Below are 21,279 nucleotides of genomic sequence, written 5' to 3' on the forward strand. Positions count from 1 at the left end.
ACCCTAAACCTAACCCTTAACCTAACCCTAAACCTAACCCTTAACCTAACCCTAAGCCTAACGCTAACCCTTAACCTAACCCTAACCCTAACCCTAACCCTAACCCTAACCCTAACCCTAACCCTAACCCTTAACCTAACCCTAAACCTAACCCTAAACCTAACCCTAAACCTAACCCTTAACCTAACCCTAAACCTAACCCTTAACCTAACCCTAAGCCTAACGCTAACCCTTAACCTAACCCTAAACCTAACCCTAACACTTAATGTAACCCTAAACCTAACCCTAATCCTTAACCTAACCCTAACCCTAACCCTAAACCTAACCCTTACCTTTATGTGAATCGGCTTGCTTTAATTTTATTTTAATTTTAATTTAATTTATTTTTAATTTTATTTGTCGCGCTGCTGACGACGTCACGTACGCGCTTTGATCGGGCGCGCTTTAATGGACCGCGGTTTTGACGGGTCACGTGTCAGCCAACCAAGTCTTTTATCCTACAGGCGTTAAGCTTACTTCTCTTTCGGAAACTACACACTGCAGAGAACTAGCATTGGATAAAGAGTTGTGAGCAAACAATACAGGAAAAGGGTTGTGTAATTAACAGGTTGCATTCTCTGCTATTAGTTAATTTCCCGATTCGAGAAACGAATAGAGAGTCAATGTTTTTAAAAAAACTAGTTTCCCACTTTTTTTAATTTAAAAAAAAAGGGGAAAAAATTGGTTCGCCATCTGTTGCCTTCTCTGTTATTCATCCTACTTTCTAACGGGAATCTGGGATTAATGGCCACCAGAGGACTAGATCTCAAGATAACATACGATGAAGGGTTGGGGGGCTCTCCAAGACCCCCCCCCCAATGCGGTGATATCTTCACCTATCTTTGTAACCCTCTGTATCTTGGTTTATATTCACACTTTGGTGGAGCGACAGCAGACCGGAATTCAGGAAAAGTAGACAAGAAGAAAGCATTTTGGAAATATCTCTAGGATTAAATGCCTCACCAGGCTGCAGGTTTCGCTTCGTCCAAACGCATATTCGTCAATCAAAGTCACCTCTTCCTTGCACCAAAAGACACGGCGTGCCAGGAAAAATCTGAGCCTGGTTTCTTGCCACTCTGCTGGGTTCTACATTAGGACAATTAGCCGGTGGAACGGCTGGCCACCAGATGTTGTGGCTGCTCCATCGCTGGAGGTCTTTAAGAAGAGACCGGGCAGCCATTTGTCTGAAATGGTGCAGGGTCTCCTTGAGCAGGGGGTTGGACTAGAAGACCTCTAAGGTCCCTTCTGAACTCTTGTTATCCTGTATGAAAGTGTCTCCTGCTTGAGCAGGGGGTTGGACTAGAAGACCTCCGAGGTCCCTTCTGACTCTTTTATTCTTTTGGGGGGGGGGGCTCATCTGGAAACTGCACCAAGAGCTGCAGGCCGGGTGAAGGGATCCCTTGGGATCTAGCATGGCTGGCTGGGGAATTCTGGGAGTTGAAGTCCACAAGTCTTAAAGATGTTACGGTTGGAAACCCCGGTCTACATAAAAATTAGTATGCATCTTTGGCTTGTATGGTATGGCTGTATGATGATGATTCTTCTTCTCATCTTCTCTATTACTTTCTCTTTTTATGATTATTATTACTTCGCTGTTCTGCATGTACACTGAGAGCTTCTGCATTGGAGACAAATTCCTTGTGTGTCTAATCACACTTGATCAAATAAAGTATTATTCTGTTCTGTTCTATTCTATTAATTCTACTCCCTTTTTCCTTTTCCCTTCTGTTCTCTTCATTCTAGATCCTTTTCCCTTTCCCTTTCCCTAAACTTTCCTTATTCTGTCCTGTTCTATTCTTATTCTATTCTATTCTATTCTGCATTTGGTTCTGTTCTATTCCAATCTATATTCTCTTCTCTTCCCTTTCCTTCTTCATTCTCTTCTCTTCATTTTAGTCCCTTTTCCCTTTCCCTAAACCTTCCTTATTCTGTTCTGTTCTGTTGTTCTATTCCATTACATTACATTCCATTATTCTACTCTATTCTGTATTTTGTTCTATTCTATTCCAATCTATATTCTCTTCCCTTTCTTTCTCCGTTCTCTTCATTCTAGTCCCTTTTCCCTTTCCCTAATGTTGGAATTCATTCTGGATGTTTGCGTGCAGGACAGCTTCGGCTGTCTGAAACACACATACACAGGGATGCAAAAACATTGCCTAACGGTCATAACTCACTATGCAGCCTTTTGTAACAAGAACTGTGTGAGCCTACTCCCACACATGCCCTTCCTCCCCCCCTATGCTGTGCTATAGCTTTCTGTTCCCTCTCTCCCCCTCCCAATGCCATGCAGCTTGTAATCTTCTGTTCCCCCTTTGCCCCCCTTTGCCATGATGTGACTTTCTATTGGTTTATTTCTGGAATGCTGTGAACTTCTCATTAGCTTATTTGTGCCATGTGTGATTATGACGCTGTAACTAACTTTTTCTAATAAAAGAGCCCTTCGAGGATCCTTCGAAGCTTTTGCTCATCCCAAGGAATTTCGTCTGGTGTTTTCCTTTTGATTAGGCAAGGACACATGAGCAGCCCACCAGTGTGGCGAACAACGCCGCAACTGGTGACCCCCGACGTGATCTTGCTGATCAAGCACGTCGCCTCATTTGGCACCCCCATTGCTTACCGGCGAAGGAACGCCCCTTGCATACCAGGACCGGCCGTCGCAGACGGAGCATCCTCCCAATCGTGAGTTATGGGGGCAGAATTCTCTAAGCCTCAGGTTGCGCACCTCCAAGAACTTAGAGAATTGGCCAAAACCTCAATATTAATCTTAAAAAACAATGGGAACTTTCTCCCCATCCCTTCGAAAAAAGACCTTACTGACCTTCTCAGGTATATTTATCAAAATTGTCCCACATATCCTGATAAGGGCTCAATTCGAATAGCCACTTGGGAAAAATTAGGGAAGTATTTCCACGACCCTCCAAGGGCACCAGGGAAAATACTTTCCACTTGGCGGATTGTCATGGAATGTTTAAAAGTTCATAAAAAAGCCATGATGGGGGAACCAGACACCCCCCCGCCACATTTGGAAACCTTTTTACTAAATTTGCACTTTGAATCCAAGGCTTTTTCTTCCCTTGTATGCATGCTCCTATCTCCCTCAGCCTTTGAAGCTCCTCAGCATTACATTCCTTTAAAGGACGCTTTTGCCTGCTTTCCAACCTGACCCCCACACAAAAGGACTGCTTCTTATCTTCCTTCTTATTTCAATCTTTTGGCAAGTGAATCTGCCTGGCTCTTCCTATTTTCTTCCGGTGATTCCGGCTACCTCTATTTCATTACCCTTTACGATGCCACTCTTGGCTTTTCCTCATCGTGATTTCATGTCTCAAGGAGTTCTTGTTACTCCCTTTCTTACTGACTCTTCTGATTTCTTTTCTGTTGCTTTGATGACATTTTCCTGCCTGAAGCACCTGAATCTTTTTCACAGATGTTTCACAGAGCAATTGATTCATAGGATCTGAATTGGAATGGAGAAAAATGGTTTTGTGCATGCGTGTGTGTGTGTGTGTGTGTGTGTTTGAGGGAGTGAGGGCTCCAGTAAGGAAATTAGGAAAGTAGGTAAATTATTGCAAACATGATTAATCTAAGATAAGTATGGGGACAGGTTGGGCAGTAGAGAGTAAAGAGAAAGTGATAAAAGTGTGGGAGAGAGGAAGAAAGAAAAAGAGTGAAAGAGTGAAAGAGACAAAGAAGAGAGAGAGGGGAGAAGGACAGAAGAATAGAAAAGAGGGAAAGAGAAAGTGAACAGAGACAAAGAGATAGAGGATGAGAGAGACAGAGAGAGAAGAGAGGAAGAGGAAAGAGATATGGAACAGTTACAAAAAGGACACATTGAGCCCTCCCTGAATCCCTATAACACTCCTGTGTTTGTTATAAAAAAGAAATCTGGTAAATGGCGTTTTTTGCATGATTTGAGGGCTGTTAATAAAATTCTCCAGCCCATGCACCTCCCGACCTTAGATTGGCTCTTTTGAAAACTGTTACCTTGCAATGGCACACTCCATATTCCCCTCTCCCACTTCCTCAGGCCATGACTATTTTTGCTGACGGAAGCAAAACCTATGGTGCTTGTGCCTGGCAGGAGAATGGTCGGTGGTGTACAAAAATTACCCCCCCCCCCCGCAGACTTCCGCTCAGTGTGCGGAGCTTGCTGCCTCTGTTTTGGCTTTTTCCACTTTTCCAAATAAACCCTTTAACTTGATTTTGGATAGCCTCTATGTAATCAATCTATGAGGCCTATCTTTCTCCCTCATTGGAACTACAATTACTCTCACTTTTCTTATTTTTGCAAAAGTTAATTTCTGCTATCACACCTTGGGATAGCCATTCTTACTTTCATCAGAACAAAAAAGCGCTCATAAAACAATTTGGCCTTACGTCGGCAGGGGCATCAGCAATCAATGCCCCATTGTAGTCGGCAATCTCATTCCCTCCCTATGGGAGTTAATCCCAGAGGGACAGAATGTTGCCAAATTTGGCAAATGGATGTGTGACTCAATATTCATCCTTTGCTCCTTGGAAGTATCTACATGTAATCATAGATACATTCTCTGGCTTCTTGTTTGCTACCCCACAAAGGGGAGAAGCCACAAAACATGTTATCAACCACTGCATTCGAACCTTCGCATCGCTGGGACGCCCAAAAGAGATAAAAACAGACAATGGGCCCGCTTATACCAGTGCAGCATTTGCTGCTTTTTGCAACCAATGGGACATTGTGCACAAATTCGGCATTCCATATAACAGCCAAGGACAGGCAATGGTTGAGCGCGCTAATCAGACTCTTAAGCATGCCCTTGATCGCTACATTGAAACACAGGGGAAAGCGCCCCCTAGCCTCCCAGCTTTGCAAAACATTCTTAATCTTTGTCTCTATACATTAAACTTTTTAAATCTCACCGGTCAGCCGCCTTCCTCAGCAGCAACTCGTCACTTCGCAGCTCCACCTTCTGCTGACACTCTTCGACCACCTGTCTACTATCGCTGCTTGCCTGACCTGACGTGGCGAGGACCTGCTGACCTGATTACCTGGGGAAGGGGCTATGCTGCCATCCAACTGAAAGACAAGGTTCTTTGGATCCCAGGACGGCACGTAAGACCATATTTGCCCAAGCCACCTACACAAACACCTACACAAACACAGAAGCCGCCTGACCATGACCAACCAGCAGGAACCACAGCTTGAGGCTGTCTCTGTCTCTGACCTGGAGAACAGGGCAGAGCACCCTCCACCTTCCACTCCCCCGGAGGAAGTTTCCAAGCCTTTGGACTGCAGACCATTTTCACATCACATGATTATCTTTGCTTTATTGATGGTCATTTTGTTTTTGCTTATCTGGGTTGGGGAATGTCAGGCAGTTCCTGCTGGGGCAAAGGATGTCTCCACCCCACATCATCGGCCCAAACGCACAATGGATTGGCATGTAAATGAGTTTCATCTTCTTATACATAACCTTACCCGTATTAACAATCTGTCTGATTGCTGGGTTTGTACACACGGCCCTGCCTCTAACATGCAGGGCTGGCCCATTCTAGCCTCTGGAACTTTAAACCTCACAGGCTGGAATGTTACTGTACTATATTCCACAAAAAATAATCGTGCACATACTATCTACGATTCTGCCCAGTATATTTTGACACATCGGGTTTTACCCCCTCTTGCCCCCATCTGCATTACATGGTGGAATGTCTCGCATGAAGGTTATGAAGCAGTAACTATTGGTGGTATCACCAAGCAAATCCCTTTGCCCCGCTTTTCTGTTGGGGATTATCCCCACTGCAATGCTACTTTCAAAATTACAGAAACTGGCTACGATTGTTCACACTTATCATTACCTGAGCATTTTAAGTGTAGAAAAGAAGATAGTATAGTCATAGATTTATATTCTCTAACAGGAGAGGGATGGTTGCCTTTAACAGAGTACAGGAACAAATCTGGGGCCATCATGGGTATTATTTGTATGGGTTACCACCTGGCCTGTACTGGCTTTGTGGTCATTGGGCTGGGAAGGTGTTGCCCCCTGTATGGAATGGTACTTGCACTATTGGAACTCTGGCACCTGCCGGAATCTCAGCACATCCCATGTCTCAACCCGATAGTCCCTGGGAGAAACAATTTGGATGGGCCAGACAAAAGAAAGCAATCGATCCAGCTTTAGGTTATGATCCTGACAATACCTATCTGACAGAGGGTGAAAGATTTATTGCTATAGCCCTACCACTCTTGGGTGTCGCATGGAACATTAAACAACTGTGTATCTTATCTGCTCAAATGGAAACCCTAGCTAACACCACGATATTTGGGCTACAAGCCCTGCAGGCAGAAGTTGACTCTTTAGCTGGAATTTTAACTCAACATAGATTAGCTCTGGATTACTTGTTAAGCAAGGAAGGAGGCCTATGTGTTTGGTTGAATGCTACCTGTTGTCATTATTTGAACCAGTCCGGAGAAATTGAAACCAGTGTGGAAAAATTACATGATATTGTTCAAACAGTTAGACAGACATATAAGGCCTCGGACTCCTTGTGGGATTGGCTGACCTCTTGGCTACCTAATTTTAGCTGGTTGGGAAATACTGTCAAGACCATTATAACCCTTGTTGCTTTGCTGATACTGTTGTGCTGCTGTATTCAATGTGTACCCTCTTTATTTGCAATGTGCAAGAATATACTCTCTAGCTTGGCTCCACAGAAGAAAATTCACATTGTCAACCACATGGAGTTACATGAACAGTCAACCCCTTTCATGGGGAAAGATCCCTTCCGCATGCCCAGCGACGAAGAGGGAGACGCTGCTTTTTAAAACAAAAACAGAGGAGATGTTGGAATTCATTCTGGATGTTTGCGTGCAGGACAGCTTCGGCTGTCTGAAACACACATACACAGGGATGCAAAAACATTGCCTAACGGTCATAACTCACTATGCAGCCTTTTGTAACAAGAACTGTGTGAGCCTACTCCCACACATGCCCTTCCTCCCCCCCTATGCTGTGCTATAGCTTTCTGTTCCCTCTCTCCCCCTCCCAATGCCATGCAGCTTGTAATCTTCTGTTCCCCCTTTGCCCCCCTTTGCCATGATGTGACTTTCTATTGGTTTATTTCTGGAATGCTGTGAACTTCTCATTAGCTTATTTGTGCCATGTGTGATTATGACGCTGTAACTAACTTTTTCTAATAAAAGAGCCCTTCGAGGATCCTTCGAAGCTTTTGCTCATCCCAAGGAATTTCGTCTGGTGTTTTCCTTTTGATTAGGCAAGGACACATGAGCAGCCCACCAGTGTGGCGAACAACGCCGCACCCTAACCCTTCCTTATTCTATTCTACTCTATTCTGCATTTTGTTCTGTTCTATTCCAATCTATATTCTCTTCCCTTTCTTTCTCCGTTCTCTTCATTCTAGTCCCTTTTCCCTTTCCCTAACCCTTCCTTATTCTATTCTACTCTATTCTGCATTTTGTTCTGTTCTATTCCAATCTATATTCTCTTCCCTTCTTCATTCTCTTCTCTTCCCCTTTCTCTTCTCATCCTATCCTATCCCTCCCTACCCAAAAGATGACACCTCAATGAGGATGGTTGGCTTGCCTCAATACCTCAAAGGGTGGCTTGAGGATGGGTGAATGGACTCTTGAGTCCCATCTGGCGTTAGAAAGAATATGCCATGGCAACCAAATAGAGAAATCTGCTTAACTCTTCCTATTAAACACCCCCCCCCCCAAACAAACCAGAATCTGAAACCAGCGAATTCTTTGGATTTTAATTTGAGGCCAACAGTTGTCATAGAGAAGCCATCGCAGAGGGAAATCGTGTTAGGAAAGAAGTGGAGTGCTTGAGGCTTATTTGACAATAATTACTCAACTCCGTAATTAGCGGAGGGGAATGCACAATGGTGGCAAATTGAGGGCAGAGAGACAGCTCACCGTCTCTTCCAGCAAAAGAGAACAGCATTCCCTGCCAACCGGATTCCATCTACCCAACTTTCAAACTGCCGAATTCCGCTATCTGGAAAAAAACACGCATCATTACGGGCTGAGGGGGGACAAAAAGGATAAAAATATACAGAAGCGAGATTCCTTGAAAATATAAAAGTGTCGGGAATGTCAATCCTCATCATATACCTGGGACTGAGAGGTTCATGAGAAGTTCTCGCAGCTCGTGAGAAGCTTACAAGAGTAAACTCAAAATACGTTCACAGCTTGAAGTCCAGCATCATCGTGGTCCATGTTCTCAAAGGACCACCGGGCCAGAACTAGAGATGTCTTCAAAAAAGATTCCTCTACTGTTTAGAGCCCAAAGGTGCTTTCTTTCAAAAGGCAACTGGACTTTCTTGGTTTTGCTTTGAAGACATTTCACATCTGTCTACGGAGATTCTCCATCATCCAGGTCCTGGTTGTCCCAAAGGTGATTTTTTTTTCAAGAGGCAACTGGACTTTCTCGGTTTTTCTTTGAAAGACGTTTCACTCCTCATCCAAGAAGCTTCCTCGGCTTCTTCAACTTCAGAGAAAAACCAGAAAGTCCAGCTGCCTCTTGGAAAAGAAAGCTTTGGGACGTTTCACTTCTCACCCAAGGAGCTTCTTCAGCTCTGACTGGATGGTGGAGAATGGAAGGATTTCAATTTCTTGCAGTCATATCAGGGGTGGGTTTCAACCGGTTCGCGGCGGTCCCTGCGAACCGGTTGGTCGGCGAACCCGGAAGTAACTTCCGAGAACGGCGAAGGGCCCACCCTCCCGCCCGTACTCCTTACCCAGTTTCGACGAGTTCTGCGCTTCCACGCATGCGCAGGACACATTCAGCGCCTGCGCGATCCTCCAGGAGCAGCTGGAGCATCGCACAGACGCTAGTACGCATGCGTGCACTGTGTGCGTGCACGAGGACGCCGCCGGCCCCGTTCCAACCAAACCGGTTGGAACGGGGTGAGAAACCCACCCCTGAGTCATATGGTTGCTAGCACTCCCTCTGAGAGTCATTTGGAGGTTTATCTGTGCCCTCGACGGGTCATCTGACTCCTGAAGTCTGCGATTCCTCTGGGAATCTGTTCATACTCCTGCACCATTCGAAAGGTGTCTCTCGTGGCCTTCCGAAAAGCTGTTTAAAACCTGGCTATTCCGGCAGGCCTGGGGCTGTTGACCTCACTGCTGAGGTCCAGCCCCAATCAGATTGGGTGCATGGGTAATGTTTTAAATTGTTTTCCTTTATTTTTTTATTAAATTACTCTTCTTTTCGCTTTGTAAGCCGCCTGGAGTCCGGGATTGGGCGGCCTAGAAATCCACTAACTAACTAACTAACTAACTAACTAACTAACTAACTAACTAACTAACTAACTAACTCCCAAAGTGCAAAATGTCTAACAGAGATTCTCCATCCTCCAGGTCCTGGTTGTCCCAAAGGTGCTTTTTCAAGAGGCAACTGGACTTTCTGGTTTTTTTCCTTGAAGGTGTTTCGCTTCTCATCCAAGAAGCTTCTCCAGTTCTGAAGCTTCTTGGATGAGAAGGGAAACATCTTCAGGGAAAAAACAAAGTCCATCTGCCTTCTGAAAGAAGGAACCTTTGGGACAAGCAGGACCTGGACGACGGAGAATCTCCATAGATATACTCTTCAGATGATTAATTCTTCCATCCGAAGCGGTACCTTCCTCAGCCTGCAAAGGAACATGGGAAGGGAAATGCAGGCGGTTCCACCACAAAACCGCGGTAGACTAAAGCGCGGTGACAAAACCGCACCGTCAAAACCGCGCGACAACAGCGTGCCGACAGAAGCGTGCTGTAACATAACCCTAAAAATAACCCTAAAACTAACCCTAAACCTAACCCTAAACCTAACCCTAACCCTAACCCTAAACCTAACCCTTAACCTAACCCTAACCCTAACGCTAAACCTAACCCTAAACCTAACCCTAAACCTAACCCTTAACCTAACCCTAAACCTAACCCTAACCCTAACGCTAACCCTAACCCTAACCCTAACCCTAACCCTAACCCTAACCCTAACCCTAAACCTAACCCTAAACCTAACCCTTAACCTAACCCTAAACCTAACCCTAACCCTAACGCTAAACCTAACCCTAAACCTTACCTTAAGTTAAATCGCGCTTCTGTCGAACGTACTGAGCAGAATTATTCTTCTGAAACCCGCTAAGGGTTTCTAAAAAGCATTTTCACCAACAGGTTGACTTGGGAAATAACCCATTTATGGAAATGTCACATTAAATCTGTTCAGCTCAGCACTTTAGGAGACAAAAAGGCAGGACTATTCATCTGACATTAAGCTCATTTTCCTGCTCAACAGAAATGCCTTACAAAGCTGTTTTGCATGAGAGAGGCACTTGCTTGTTGCCTCCATAAATTAAACTCTCTTGAAACATGTTGAGGAAAATTGTGCCAACGTAGCTTCAGGAAAGACTCCAGACCAAATGACCTTTTCACCAAATCTATTCTCGGCCTTGGAAAAATCCAGGATTCAAAGCAAGAAAGTGGAAAAGTCTTTGCTCCGTAATCACCTGCTAAATAAAATTTCAGTGTCTCTCCTGTGGTTCCGCCAACGAGGCACAATCCATGGGGTGCAAGTGAAAACGGCGCTTACGAATAGCAATAGCAATAGCAGTTAGACTTATATACCTCTTCATAGGGCTTCATAGGGCGGTTTACAGAGTCAGCATATCGCCCCAACAATCTGGGTCCTCATTTTACCCACCTCGGAAGGATGGAAGGCTGAGTCAACCTTGAGCCGGTGAGATTTGAACCGCCGAACTGCAGATAACAGTCAGCTGAAGTGGCCTGCAGTGCTGCACCCTAACCACTGCGCCACCTCGGCTCGCAAGAGGACATGTTTGGCAAACAGGAGCCAAGAACGACGACTTCAACTTTGTGGACTCTGAGATATCTTATGCTACTATCTAGGACAGTGTTTCTCAACCTTGGCCACTTGAAGATGTCTGGATTTCAACTCCCAGAATTCCCCAGCCAGCGAATGCTGGCTGGGGAATTCTGGGAGTTGAAATCCAGACATCTTCAAGTGGCCAAGGTTGAGAAACACTGATCTAGGATCTTCCTGAGGAATTCTGGAGCCAAAGAAATACAGGTAGTCCTTGATTTACAACAGTTCGCTTAGAGACTGTTCAAAGTTATAAAAAAGGGACTTCATCATTATCATCACCGCAACTTTTTAAATCTTCCAGGCTTGGAAAAAACAAAAAAACCCATCGTGCAATTTTTGCTTCTTTTGGCTCTTCCATTTTTTCCTCTACTTTTTATCGACGGCTGTTTTTAAGTTTTTAGCGGTTACATTTCATTTGTGTTTTGCTTCCCGGATTTAACTTCCCTTCTAGGAACCATTATTAGGCGGTGCAGAAAGGGTCATAAATAAAGACTGGAAAATATACTCTGAAAAGGTATCGGGAAGGGAAAAGAGTTTTATTTTTGGTATCTCTAGAAATATGTTTTTCAATCGTTACTTCCCAGGGCTGAGATAATGTACAATTTCAATAAATGATTCTAACACTGCAATTTATTCTTGACTGTAGGATCCCCTCAAAGATCATTTGCTGCAGAGAGCCGCCTAGAAAGGCTATTCCTCTAAATTGATATATTATTAACTGTTCTGCCCCCCCCTTCACGGCTTGAGAACAAACGGCAAGGACAAATTTAAAGGAACTTTTCTTTATCAGTTTTCAGTTCAAACTGGCTTCGAGCCCAGAAATAACGTAAATACAAGTCTCCGACAAGAATGCAAAACAAAAACTCTTACAAGCACTGTACTTCCTCCACAGTCTCCACGGATTCAGGTTTACATGAAACACCAAAGCACTTATCCAAGTGTAACAAGCATTAATAATCAAGCAATGTTGTACCAAACAGGAAACACACGAAGGAACGTTGACTCCTGCAACTAAGGGCGTGGCAGCATCCCTCCTTTTATCTCCAAACTTGCTTCTAACCAGCCCCAGCTGCATAATGAATCTTGTATCCCGAAAAGACTCACAGCAGACATCTGCTGAGTCACAACAATTAACCTTTGTTCTTTAACAGAATAACAGAGTTGGAGCGATCATTTGTCAGAAATGGTGCAGGGTCTCCTGCTTGGCTGGGGGGTTGGACTAGATGACCTACAAGGTCCCTTCCAACTCTGTTAATCTGTAATCTGGACTTTTTGTCTTCCTGAAGATGTTTCACTTCTCATCCAAGAAGCTTCTTCAGTTCTGAGCAAACGGTGAATTATGTGAATGTATACCTATAATCTGTATGTAAGAGAATAAATGACAGTAAAAATATAAAGCATAATATAGGTAAATAATATCTGGTCATAAGTAGCTAAGTTTAAATAAATAAAGAAATGTACATAAAAATGGATAACGAATAAGGAGATTATGAATGAAAGACAGAAAGGTATAGTAGGAAAAACACTAACTGCAAAGAAACCGATTCGGAGCTGCGGTATGATATACGATGGAACTTATTGTTCCCATGTTGTTTTTAAGTTATGTGTTTGTTTTTGTTGATGTGCTTATGTGTTTAAAATAAAAAATAAAAAAAAAGAACCGAGGAAGCTTCTTGGATGAGAAGCGAAACATTTTCAAGAGGGGGGGAAAAAAACAACACTCAAGAAAATCCAGTTGCCTTTTGGAAAAAGCACCTCCAGGACAGGTGGGCTGAAATCCATCCTGGTCTGCCCTGTTTTACCACCTTTCTTGCCACGGTTGTTAAGTGAATCACTGCAGCAGGTAAGTCAGTAACACGGTTGTTCTGGCTTTCCCCGTTGAATTTGCCTGTCGGAAGGTCGTAAAAAGGGGTTCACGTGACCCTGGGACCCTTCAACCGTCATAAATGTGAGTCAGTTGCCCAGCGTCTGAAATCTGATCACGCAACCCTGGCGAGGTCCTAAATCACTTTTTTTGGGGTGCCGTTGTAACTTTGAACAGTCACTGAATGAACTGTTGTAAGTTGAGGATTGCCTACACTGAATTTTCTGGCCTGGGCGTTATGTCCCATAATGGGACATAAAAAGGATTAAAAGGAAAGCAGAATTAACCTACCGAACCAACCAAAGAAGCAATTATGAGAAGGTTCAAAAAATGTTATTCATGGAGGCCCTTTAGAACAGTGTTTCTCAACCTTGGCGACTTTAAGTCCTGTGGACTTCAACTCCCAGAATCCCCCAGCCAGCATAGCTGGCTGGGGGATTCTGGGAGTTGAAGTCCACAGGACTTAAAGTCGCCAAGGTTGAGAAACACTGCTTTAGAACACTTAACCATGTATGTTGGACGGAGAACCTGGTTGAAGGTCCACAGCAGAGGTCTTCCAACTTGGCAACTTTAAGACTTGTGGACTTCAACTCCCAGAATTCTCCAGCCAGCACAGCTTCTATTTCCTCCAAGTCTTAAAACTGTCAGGTTTGATCTACAGTAACCAAGAGGAAGACCAATCGGAATATTTGGGCACCAACAATTTCAGAAATGCACAAATAACCAGGACTGAAATACTGAGTCCTTCAGAACCCAAACTTTGTTAACGGAAAATGTAAACCATTATTCATTTCACTCATAAATCATATCGCCCGTCTCCTCCCACTGATGACTGCAGGACTGTACCTTTGCTGCTTGTATCCTTACGATTTATATTGATTATTGTTTCCTGATTGCTCATTTGTATCCCATGACTATCATTAAGTGATGTACCTGATGATTCTTGACGAATGTATTTTGTCTTTTATTGCACATTGAGAGCATCTGCACCAAAGACAAATTCCTTCTGTATCACACTTGGCCAATAAAGAATTCTATTCTATTTCTATTTCTTTCTATTTCTATTCCTTATTCTATTCTATATTCTATTCTATTCCTATTCCTATTTCTATTCCTTATTCTATTCTATTCTATACTCTATTCTATTCTTCATTCCTCTATTCTATTCTATGGTATTTTATTTTAGTCTATTCTATTCTGTTCTATTCTATATTCTTTTCTATTCTATTCTTTTCTATATTTCCTATTCTATTGTATTCTATTTTAGTGTATTCTGTTCTATTCTGTTCTATTCTATATTCTTTTCTAATCTATTCTTTTCTATTCTATTGTATTGTATTCTATTTTAGCGTATTCTATTCTATTCTGTTCTATTCTATATTCTTTTCTATTCTATTCTTTTCTATTCTATTGTATTCTATTTTAGCGTATTCTATTCTATTCTGTTCTATTCTATATTCTTTTCTATTCTATTCTTTTCTATTCTATTTTCTATTTTAGCGTATTCTATTCTATTCTATATTCTTTTCTATTCTATTCTTTTCTATTCTATTTTCTATTCTATTTCCTATTCTATTGTATTCTATTTTAGTGTATTCTATTCTATTGTTCTATTTTCTATTCTATTCTTTTCTATTCTATTTCCTATTGTATTGTATTCTATTTTAGCGTATTCTATTCTATTCTGTTCTATTCTATATTCTATATTCTTTTCTATTCTATTCTATTCTATTTCCTATTCTATTGTATTTTATTTTAGCGTATTCTATTCTATTGTTCTATTCTATATTATTTTCTATTCTATTATTTTCTATTCTATTTCCTATTCTATTGTATTTTATTTTAGCGTATTCTATTCTATTCTGTTCGATTCTATATTCTTTTCTATTCTATTCTTTTCTATTCTATTTCCTATTGTATTTTATTTTAGTGTATTCTATTCTATTGTTCTACTCTATATTCTTTTCTATTCTATTCTTTTCTATTCTATTTCCTATTGTATTGTATTTTATTTTAGTGTGTTCTATTCCCTTTTCTATTCTATTTCAAGCCCACCGCAGAGCTCTCTCCTTCCTCAAATCTAGCGGTTGCCTGCCTGGTTTTGCAATATCCTCTGCGGAGGCTTCATCTGCCACATCAAACCTTGCAAGATGGTTACGGCGAGGCTCAACCTGTCCAATAAAAACCTTCGATCTGCTTCCCAGAAGGCACTAAAGCCAAAAGCTGTTTCGTTTGGAGCAAAAAATGAACACAAGACAACAAAACATATGAGCTGGGATCCCAAAAAGCATCTGTTGGGCTGACAAACAGGAGGTGTCCATTAGCAGCTAAGGCCCTGGAGGACCTCAGCCGGAGGAGGAGGAGGAGGAGGAGGAGGAGGAGGAGGAAGAGGAGGAGGCTAGCCAAGGACACTTTGCTCACTTCTGCAAGGAACCTCGTGACATTTGAAAGGAACATCGAGTCAGCATCGAAGGCCGTTTGAGTAGCAACTCCGCGCAGATGGCCAACTGGCCACGTGTCGGTCAGCCAAACACAACTATTTCCCCTCCATGCGTCCACAAATGATCCTTGGCCAAAATCCAATTCACCGTGAAGAGGTCCAGGCCACCAACAAGCAGCTTCTCCAAGAAGACATTTAGGCAAGCGCCGTATTTTGTTAGTTAGCAATAATAGTTAGCAATTTAACAGACGAGGAGACCCGAAACTCATTGGTAACCTCACGCTGCAATGGACAAGGACATACCTTTTAATTTCAATACAATGTGCGGACTTCAACTCCCAGAATGCCCCAGCCAGCAGGCTGGGAGGGATTCTGGGAGTTGGAAGTCAACGCATCTTCAAGCTACCAAGATTGGAAAGACTGCCTTGCAGACGCTATGCTTCATGGATATTTTGGTTTGCAAAATGAGAGTTAAAGACGGTAGACCTTGTCTCTTGAGTTACTCTAACTTTCCCCAAAGGTAAGCAAATGGGTTATTAGCATTTGAATGAAAGCAACGGAGAACATTTTCTTCCAGTGTTTTAAAATGCCAACAGATACACTTGGAGTAAGATTTCTTAAGTTTCGGAAAACGTTTAAATGGATGCTAAGGAACTATTCTCTCTTTCGGGAAAGCGGCATTTGAACCATTTAAGCAATTTAGAGCAATGAAGGCATTTGAATTCATGCTTTCACCCCAGGAGTTCTCGTTATACTCTGGATGAAGCTTTAAGAGGTAGCCTAACGCAAACATTAAAAACGAAGGGTTGTTATGAATATTATTAGCCTCACAATCAAAAGGTTGCAGGCAAGGCTTACCGTTATTGCTGCTATCTGATTTTTCATCTGTCTGGCTTTCTGGAAAGAACGATAAAACAAGAGTGAGGATTTTTTCTTTTTTTTTGAGCTTCATTGTCGTTAGCACGATTATAAGTTAGTTTCACCTTACAGCCTCTAGCTATGGGCTCCACGGTGCTCTCTGAGCCTGGTGGTTTTCTTGTAAATGTTAAATTACCCAACTAGGTGACATCATCAGTACTAGAAGAGAGGAGGAGGAGGGGGGGGAGGAGGAAGACTGTGGGGTCCTTGGTGCTCTCTGAGCTTGGTGGTTTTCCTGCAGACATTTCATGACCCAACTAGGTGACATCATCAGTGCTAGAAGGGAGGAGGAGGAGGAGGAGGAGGAGGAGGAGGAGGAGGAGGAGGAAGACGGTGGGGTCATTGGTGCTCTCTGAGCTTGGTGGTTTTCCTGCAGACATTTCATGACCCCACTAAGGAATATCATCAGTGTTGGAAGGGAGAGAGTTGTGTCAGGAGGAGGAAGAGAATTAGGAGGAGGAGGAGGAGGAGGAGGAGGAGGAGGAGGAGGAGGAGGAGGAGGAGGAGGAGGAGGAGGAGAAGGAGAAGGAGAAGGAGAAGGAGAAGGAGAAGGAGAAGAAGAAGAAGAAGAAGAAGAAGAAGAAGAAGGAGGAGGAGGAGGAGGAGGAGGAGGAGGAGGAGGAGGAGGAGGAAGAGGAGGAGGAGGAGGGGCCTATGGGGTCCTTGATGCTCTCTGAGCTTGGTGATTTTCTTGCAGACATTTAATTACCCAACTAGGTGACATCATCAGTGCTAGAAGGGAGGAGGAGGAGGAGGAGGGTGAGGAAGACTGAGGTTGGTGGTTTTCTTGCAGTTGTTTCATTAACAAGGTAGCATCATCATTGTAAGACATCATTAAAGATTCTCTTTAATCTAAGCCTATACTATGTTAGGGTTGTTAGCTAATCACATCTCAATAGAAACAAATCAGTATATTCCTGATAGAAATTAAATTTCCGGTCTTTCTGCAAATCAACGTCCCTTGAAGTCTGTCGTAATTATCTTACTGTACTATAAAGAATGGACAACAGTTGGCCCAAAATGTTGTTATAAAATTTCTGGTGTATGATGAGAGGAAAAAAGGTTGATGTCTTAAAAATGACTGGAAAAATAAATTTAAAAAGCAAGGGGGGGTCACAGCACACAGAAGGAAAATAACTGAGGTTGCAAAGAGATTTAACGACATTTTTAGAAAGGCCGGATAATGGCTGCAAAGTACAAGAGTGGAAAAAGAAATAAAAGCGATAAATCTGCTCCTGCAGGTTTTGCAATGTGTAGGGTTTTTTCTTCTTCTTTTAATTGGAGTCCCCAGTGGCATCTGCTTCATAAAGTCAAAATATTTTCCATCGCAGCTTCTTAGACTCCGAGAAAAATGCATTTCAGAGCATAGACCTCTGAAGGGAAAAAGCCACAACTGCAAAAAATAAAAAAAATAAAAACCAAGGAAGGACTTTACAGTTCTTGTGCTTCGTTTTTATTGCCAAAAATGTCTAAAGCCAGTTGATCGATTAGTTTAATCAACATAATGGATTTTATACAGTGTTATGCCCGAACAAATCTTTGGGCGTTGGTCAGCCTAAGAAATCTACCTTCTCCCACCTGGCAGTATCCAGCTGGGATTAAAAAATTTGGAGTCGCTGGCCATGCTGGTTTAATTACAAAAAACGGATTTGCATTCACATTAAATCTGGAAGGCCAAAATAACAACGCGTTGAAGGCTTCGTGTTAAAGGGAAAACCTGATTACTTCTCCAAGAACGGCACTTGGAGGCTATCACTGAAGTTCAAGTTTTATTATCTGCACATGAGAGCAGTCTTTCGATATCTCAGGGGTTGCCCCAAAGAAGAGGGAGTCAAACTATTCTCCAAAGCACCTGAGGGCAGAACAAGAAGCAATGGGTGGAAACTAATCAAGGAGAGAAGCAACTTAGAACAAAGGAGAAATTTCATGACAGTGAGAATAATTAATCAGTGGAACAGAAGTTTCCTCCAGAAATTGTGAATGCCCCAACACTGGAAGTCTTTAAGAAGATGTTGGATAACCATCTGTCTGAAACAGTATAGGGCTTCCTGACTAGGCAGGGGGTTGGACTAGAAGACCTCCAAGGTCCCTTCCAACTCTGCTATTGTATTGTATTTATCAACTATCTCTATCCATCTAGAGATGGATATTAAAAGAAGGACTAGGGGAGATATGACAGCAGTCTTCCAATATCTCAGAAGCTGCCCCAAAGAAGAGGGAGTCAAACTATTCTTCAAGGCACCTGAAGGTAGAACAAGAAGCAATGGGTGGAAACTAATCAAGGAGAGAAGCAACTTAGAACTGAGGAGGAATTTCCTGACAGTTAGAACAATTAATCAGTGGAACAGAGGTTGCCTCCAGAAGTTGTGAATGCCCCAACACTGAAAGTTTTTAAAGAAAATATTGGATAGCCATTTGTCTGAAATGGTTGAGGGTTTCCTGCCTAGGTAGGGGGTTGGACTAGAAGACCTCCAAGGTCCCTTCCAACTCTGCTATTGTATTGTATCGTATTGTACTATTATTATTGGTACAGGTAGTCCTCATCTTATAACAGTTCATTGAGTGACCGTTCTAAGTTAGAACTGCACTGAAAGAAGTGAGTTAGGGTCGTTTTTCACAATGGCAACATTTGCAGCAATCCCCAGAGTCGCGGGATCAACATTCAGAGGCTTGGCAACTGGCTTGTACTTATGACAGTTTCAGTGTCCCGAGGTCATGTGATCCGTTTTTGAGACCTTTCGGGAAGAAAAATCAATAGGGGAAGTCAGATTCACTTAATAACTAGGTTACTAACTGCAGGGATTCACTTAACAGCGGTGGCAAGAAAGGTCGTAAATCAGGGGATAGCTGACTTCACAAATGTCTCATTTAACAACAGAAATTTGGGGCCCCATCGTGGTTGCAAGTTGAGGGGTACTTGTAAATATTACATTTATATTAGACATTTCCTGACCCAACGAGGTACCATCATCAGTGCTGGTACTGATACTGACAGACTGTGAACTTCAACCGTTCAGGGCCATGACACAGAAGACAATAACAGGGCAAAGTGGACTTCTGGTCTCAGGTCATCTGCATCTCCAACAAAGCTTTGCCAGTGAGACAAAACTGAGGTTCTACATTTAGGCAAGAAAAACCAAATGCACAGGGACAGTGTAGGTGGTACCTTGCTCAATCGTAGCAACTGTGAAAGGGATCTTGGAGTCCTAGTGGACAACCATTTAAATATGAGCCAGCCGTGTGCAGCAGCTGCCAAAAAAGCCCACACAGTTCTAGGCTACATAAACAGAGGGAGAGAATCAAGATCATGTGAAGGGTTAATACCACTTTACAAGGCCTTGGGAAGGCCACACTTGGAATTCGGCATCCAGTTTTGGTTGCCATGATGTAGAAAAGATGTGGAGACTCTGGAAAGAGGGCAGAGAAGAGCAGCAAAGAGGATTAGGGGACTGGAGGCTGAAACATATGAAGAACGGTTGCAGGAACTGGGTATGTCTTGTTTAATGAAAAGAAGGACTAGGGGAGACATGACAGCAGCCTTCCAATATCTCAGGGGCTGCCCCAAAGAAGAGGGAGTCAAGCTATTCTCCAAGGCACCGGAGAGTAGAACAGGAAGCAATGGGTGGAAACTAATAGTTTTGATCAATGGGGAGGCTGCAAGGGTAGTAAGTGTGCAAAACAGTTGTAAGTTACATTTTTTCAGGCTGTTGTAACTCCAGACGGTCCTTAAATGAACCTTTGTTAAGTGGAAGACAGCCTGTAGAAATGTTTGTCCCCCTCTCTCTCTGGAGGGGGAAAACAAAAAAGAGATGGAGAAAGAAGAAATGTGCAATTCTCCAGTTTCGTTCCTCAACTGTTGTGGGGAGGCTGAGGAACAACACAGCCTGTGGACGGGCGATGAAATCATCTCCGGTTGTGTGTTGTCAACCCACAAAGGTGAGCCAGCGAAGAGGGAGGGAGGCAGTGCAGAGGTGGCAGATGGAAAGAATGCCAATGGGAGGAGATCACATTTCAACGCACATTTCGTTTCTTCACAGTGGGGAGGTGCTTGTGGGCACAAGCCAGAGGTTTGTGGTTGTGTTATTTTTAAACACGGAGTAGGTGTATATTTTTCCCGAAGGTTTCAATCTCGGTGGGCAATACAGCAGGGAAGCAGAGAACGTGGTTTGCAGAGGAAAGAGGAGCGCCTATGTAGAACCTACAAGACTATTCGCTGGGCTATGAAAGGCTGGGTACACGTGTGAATTGCGCTCCGGAGGTCCCACGTCATTGCCCAGAGGATCATGGGTTGCCCTCTCCCCTCTTTGGAAGAGCTTAGAGCCGAGGTGGCGCAGTGGTTAGGGTGCAGTACTGCAGGCCACTTCAGCTGACTGCTATCTGCAGTTCGGCGGTTCAAATCTCACCGGCTCAAGGTTGACTCAGCCTTCCATCCTTCCGAGGTGGGTGAAATGAGGACCTGGATTGTTGTTGGGGGCGATATGCTGACTCTGTGAACCGCTTAGAGAGGGCTGAAAGCCCTATGAAGCGGTATATAAGTCTAACTATTGCTATTGCTATTGCTGTTGCTATTGCTATCTATCTATCTACTGCTATTGCTATTGCTATTGCTATTGCTATCTATCTATCTATCTATCTATCTATCTATCTATCTATCTATCTATCTATCTATCTATCTATCTATCTATCATCCTATTGATCTATGTCTGTCTGTCTGTCTATCATTCATTTATTCCTTTATCTATCATCTATCTATCTATCTATCTATCTATCTATCTATCTATCTATCTATCTATCTATCTATCTATCTATCTATCTAGATGGCGCAGTGGTTAGGGTGCAGTACTGCAGGCCACTTCAGCTGACTGCTATCTGCAGTTCGGCGGTTCAAATCTCACCGGCTCAACGTTGACTCAGCCTTCCATCCTTCCGAGGTGGGTGAAATGAGGACCCAGATTGTTGTTGGGGGCGATATGCTGACTCTGTAAACCGCTTGGAGAGGGATGCAAAGCCCTATGAAGCGGTATATAAGTCTAACTGCTATTGCTATAGCTTTATAGCTCCCGCTGCCTTAAAAAAGTTCAAAACATCCTTAAATTCAGAACATCCTTAAATTTCATCCTGGGCACTCTTTTATTTTTTGAACTTTTACC

The 21,279-nt window shown here is 43.1% G+C and overlaps 1 protein-coding gene across 1 annotated transcript in view; it reads right to left on the reverse strand.

Annotated features, from left to right (window-relative positions):
* Positions 1-21,279, reverse strand: part of GTF2F2 (general transcription factor IIF subunit 2) — a 65,563-nt gene that overhangs the window by 27,330 nt on the left and 16,954 nt on the right. Inside the window, 1 exon segment of the mRNA XM_087726494.1 lies at positions 16,070-16,108. Coding sequence (XP_087582620.1) covers positions 16,070-16,108 — 39 coding nt within the window.

This window comes from Thamnophis sirtalis, unplaced genomic scaffold (assembly GCF_051295495.1).
Source record: "Thamnophis sirtalis isolate CommonGarterSnake01/CBP01778 unplaced genomic scaffold, rThaSir2_p1.2 scaffold_12, whole genome shotgun sequence".
NCBI lineage: Eukaryota > Metazoa > Chordata > Lepidosauria > Squamata > Natricidae > Thamnophis > Thamnophis sirtalis.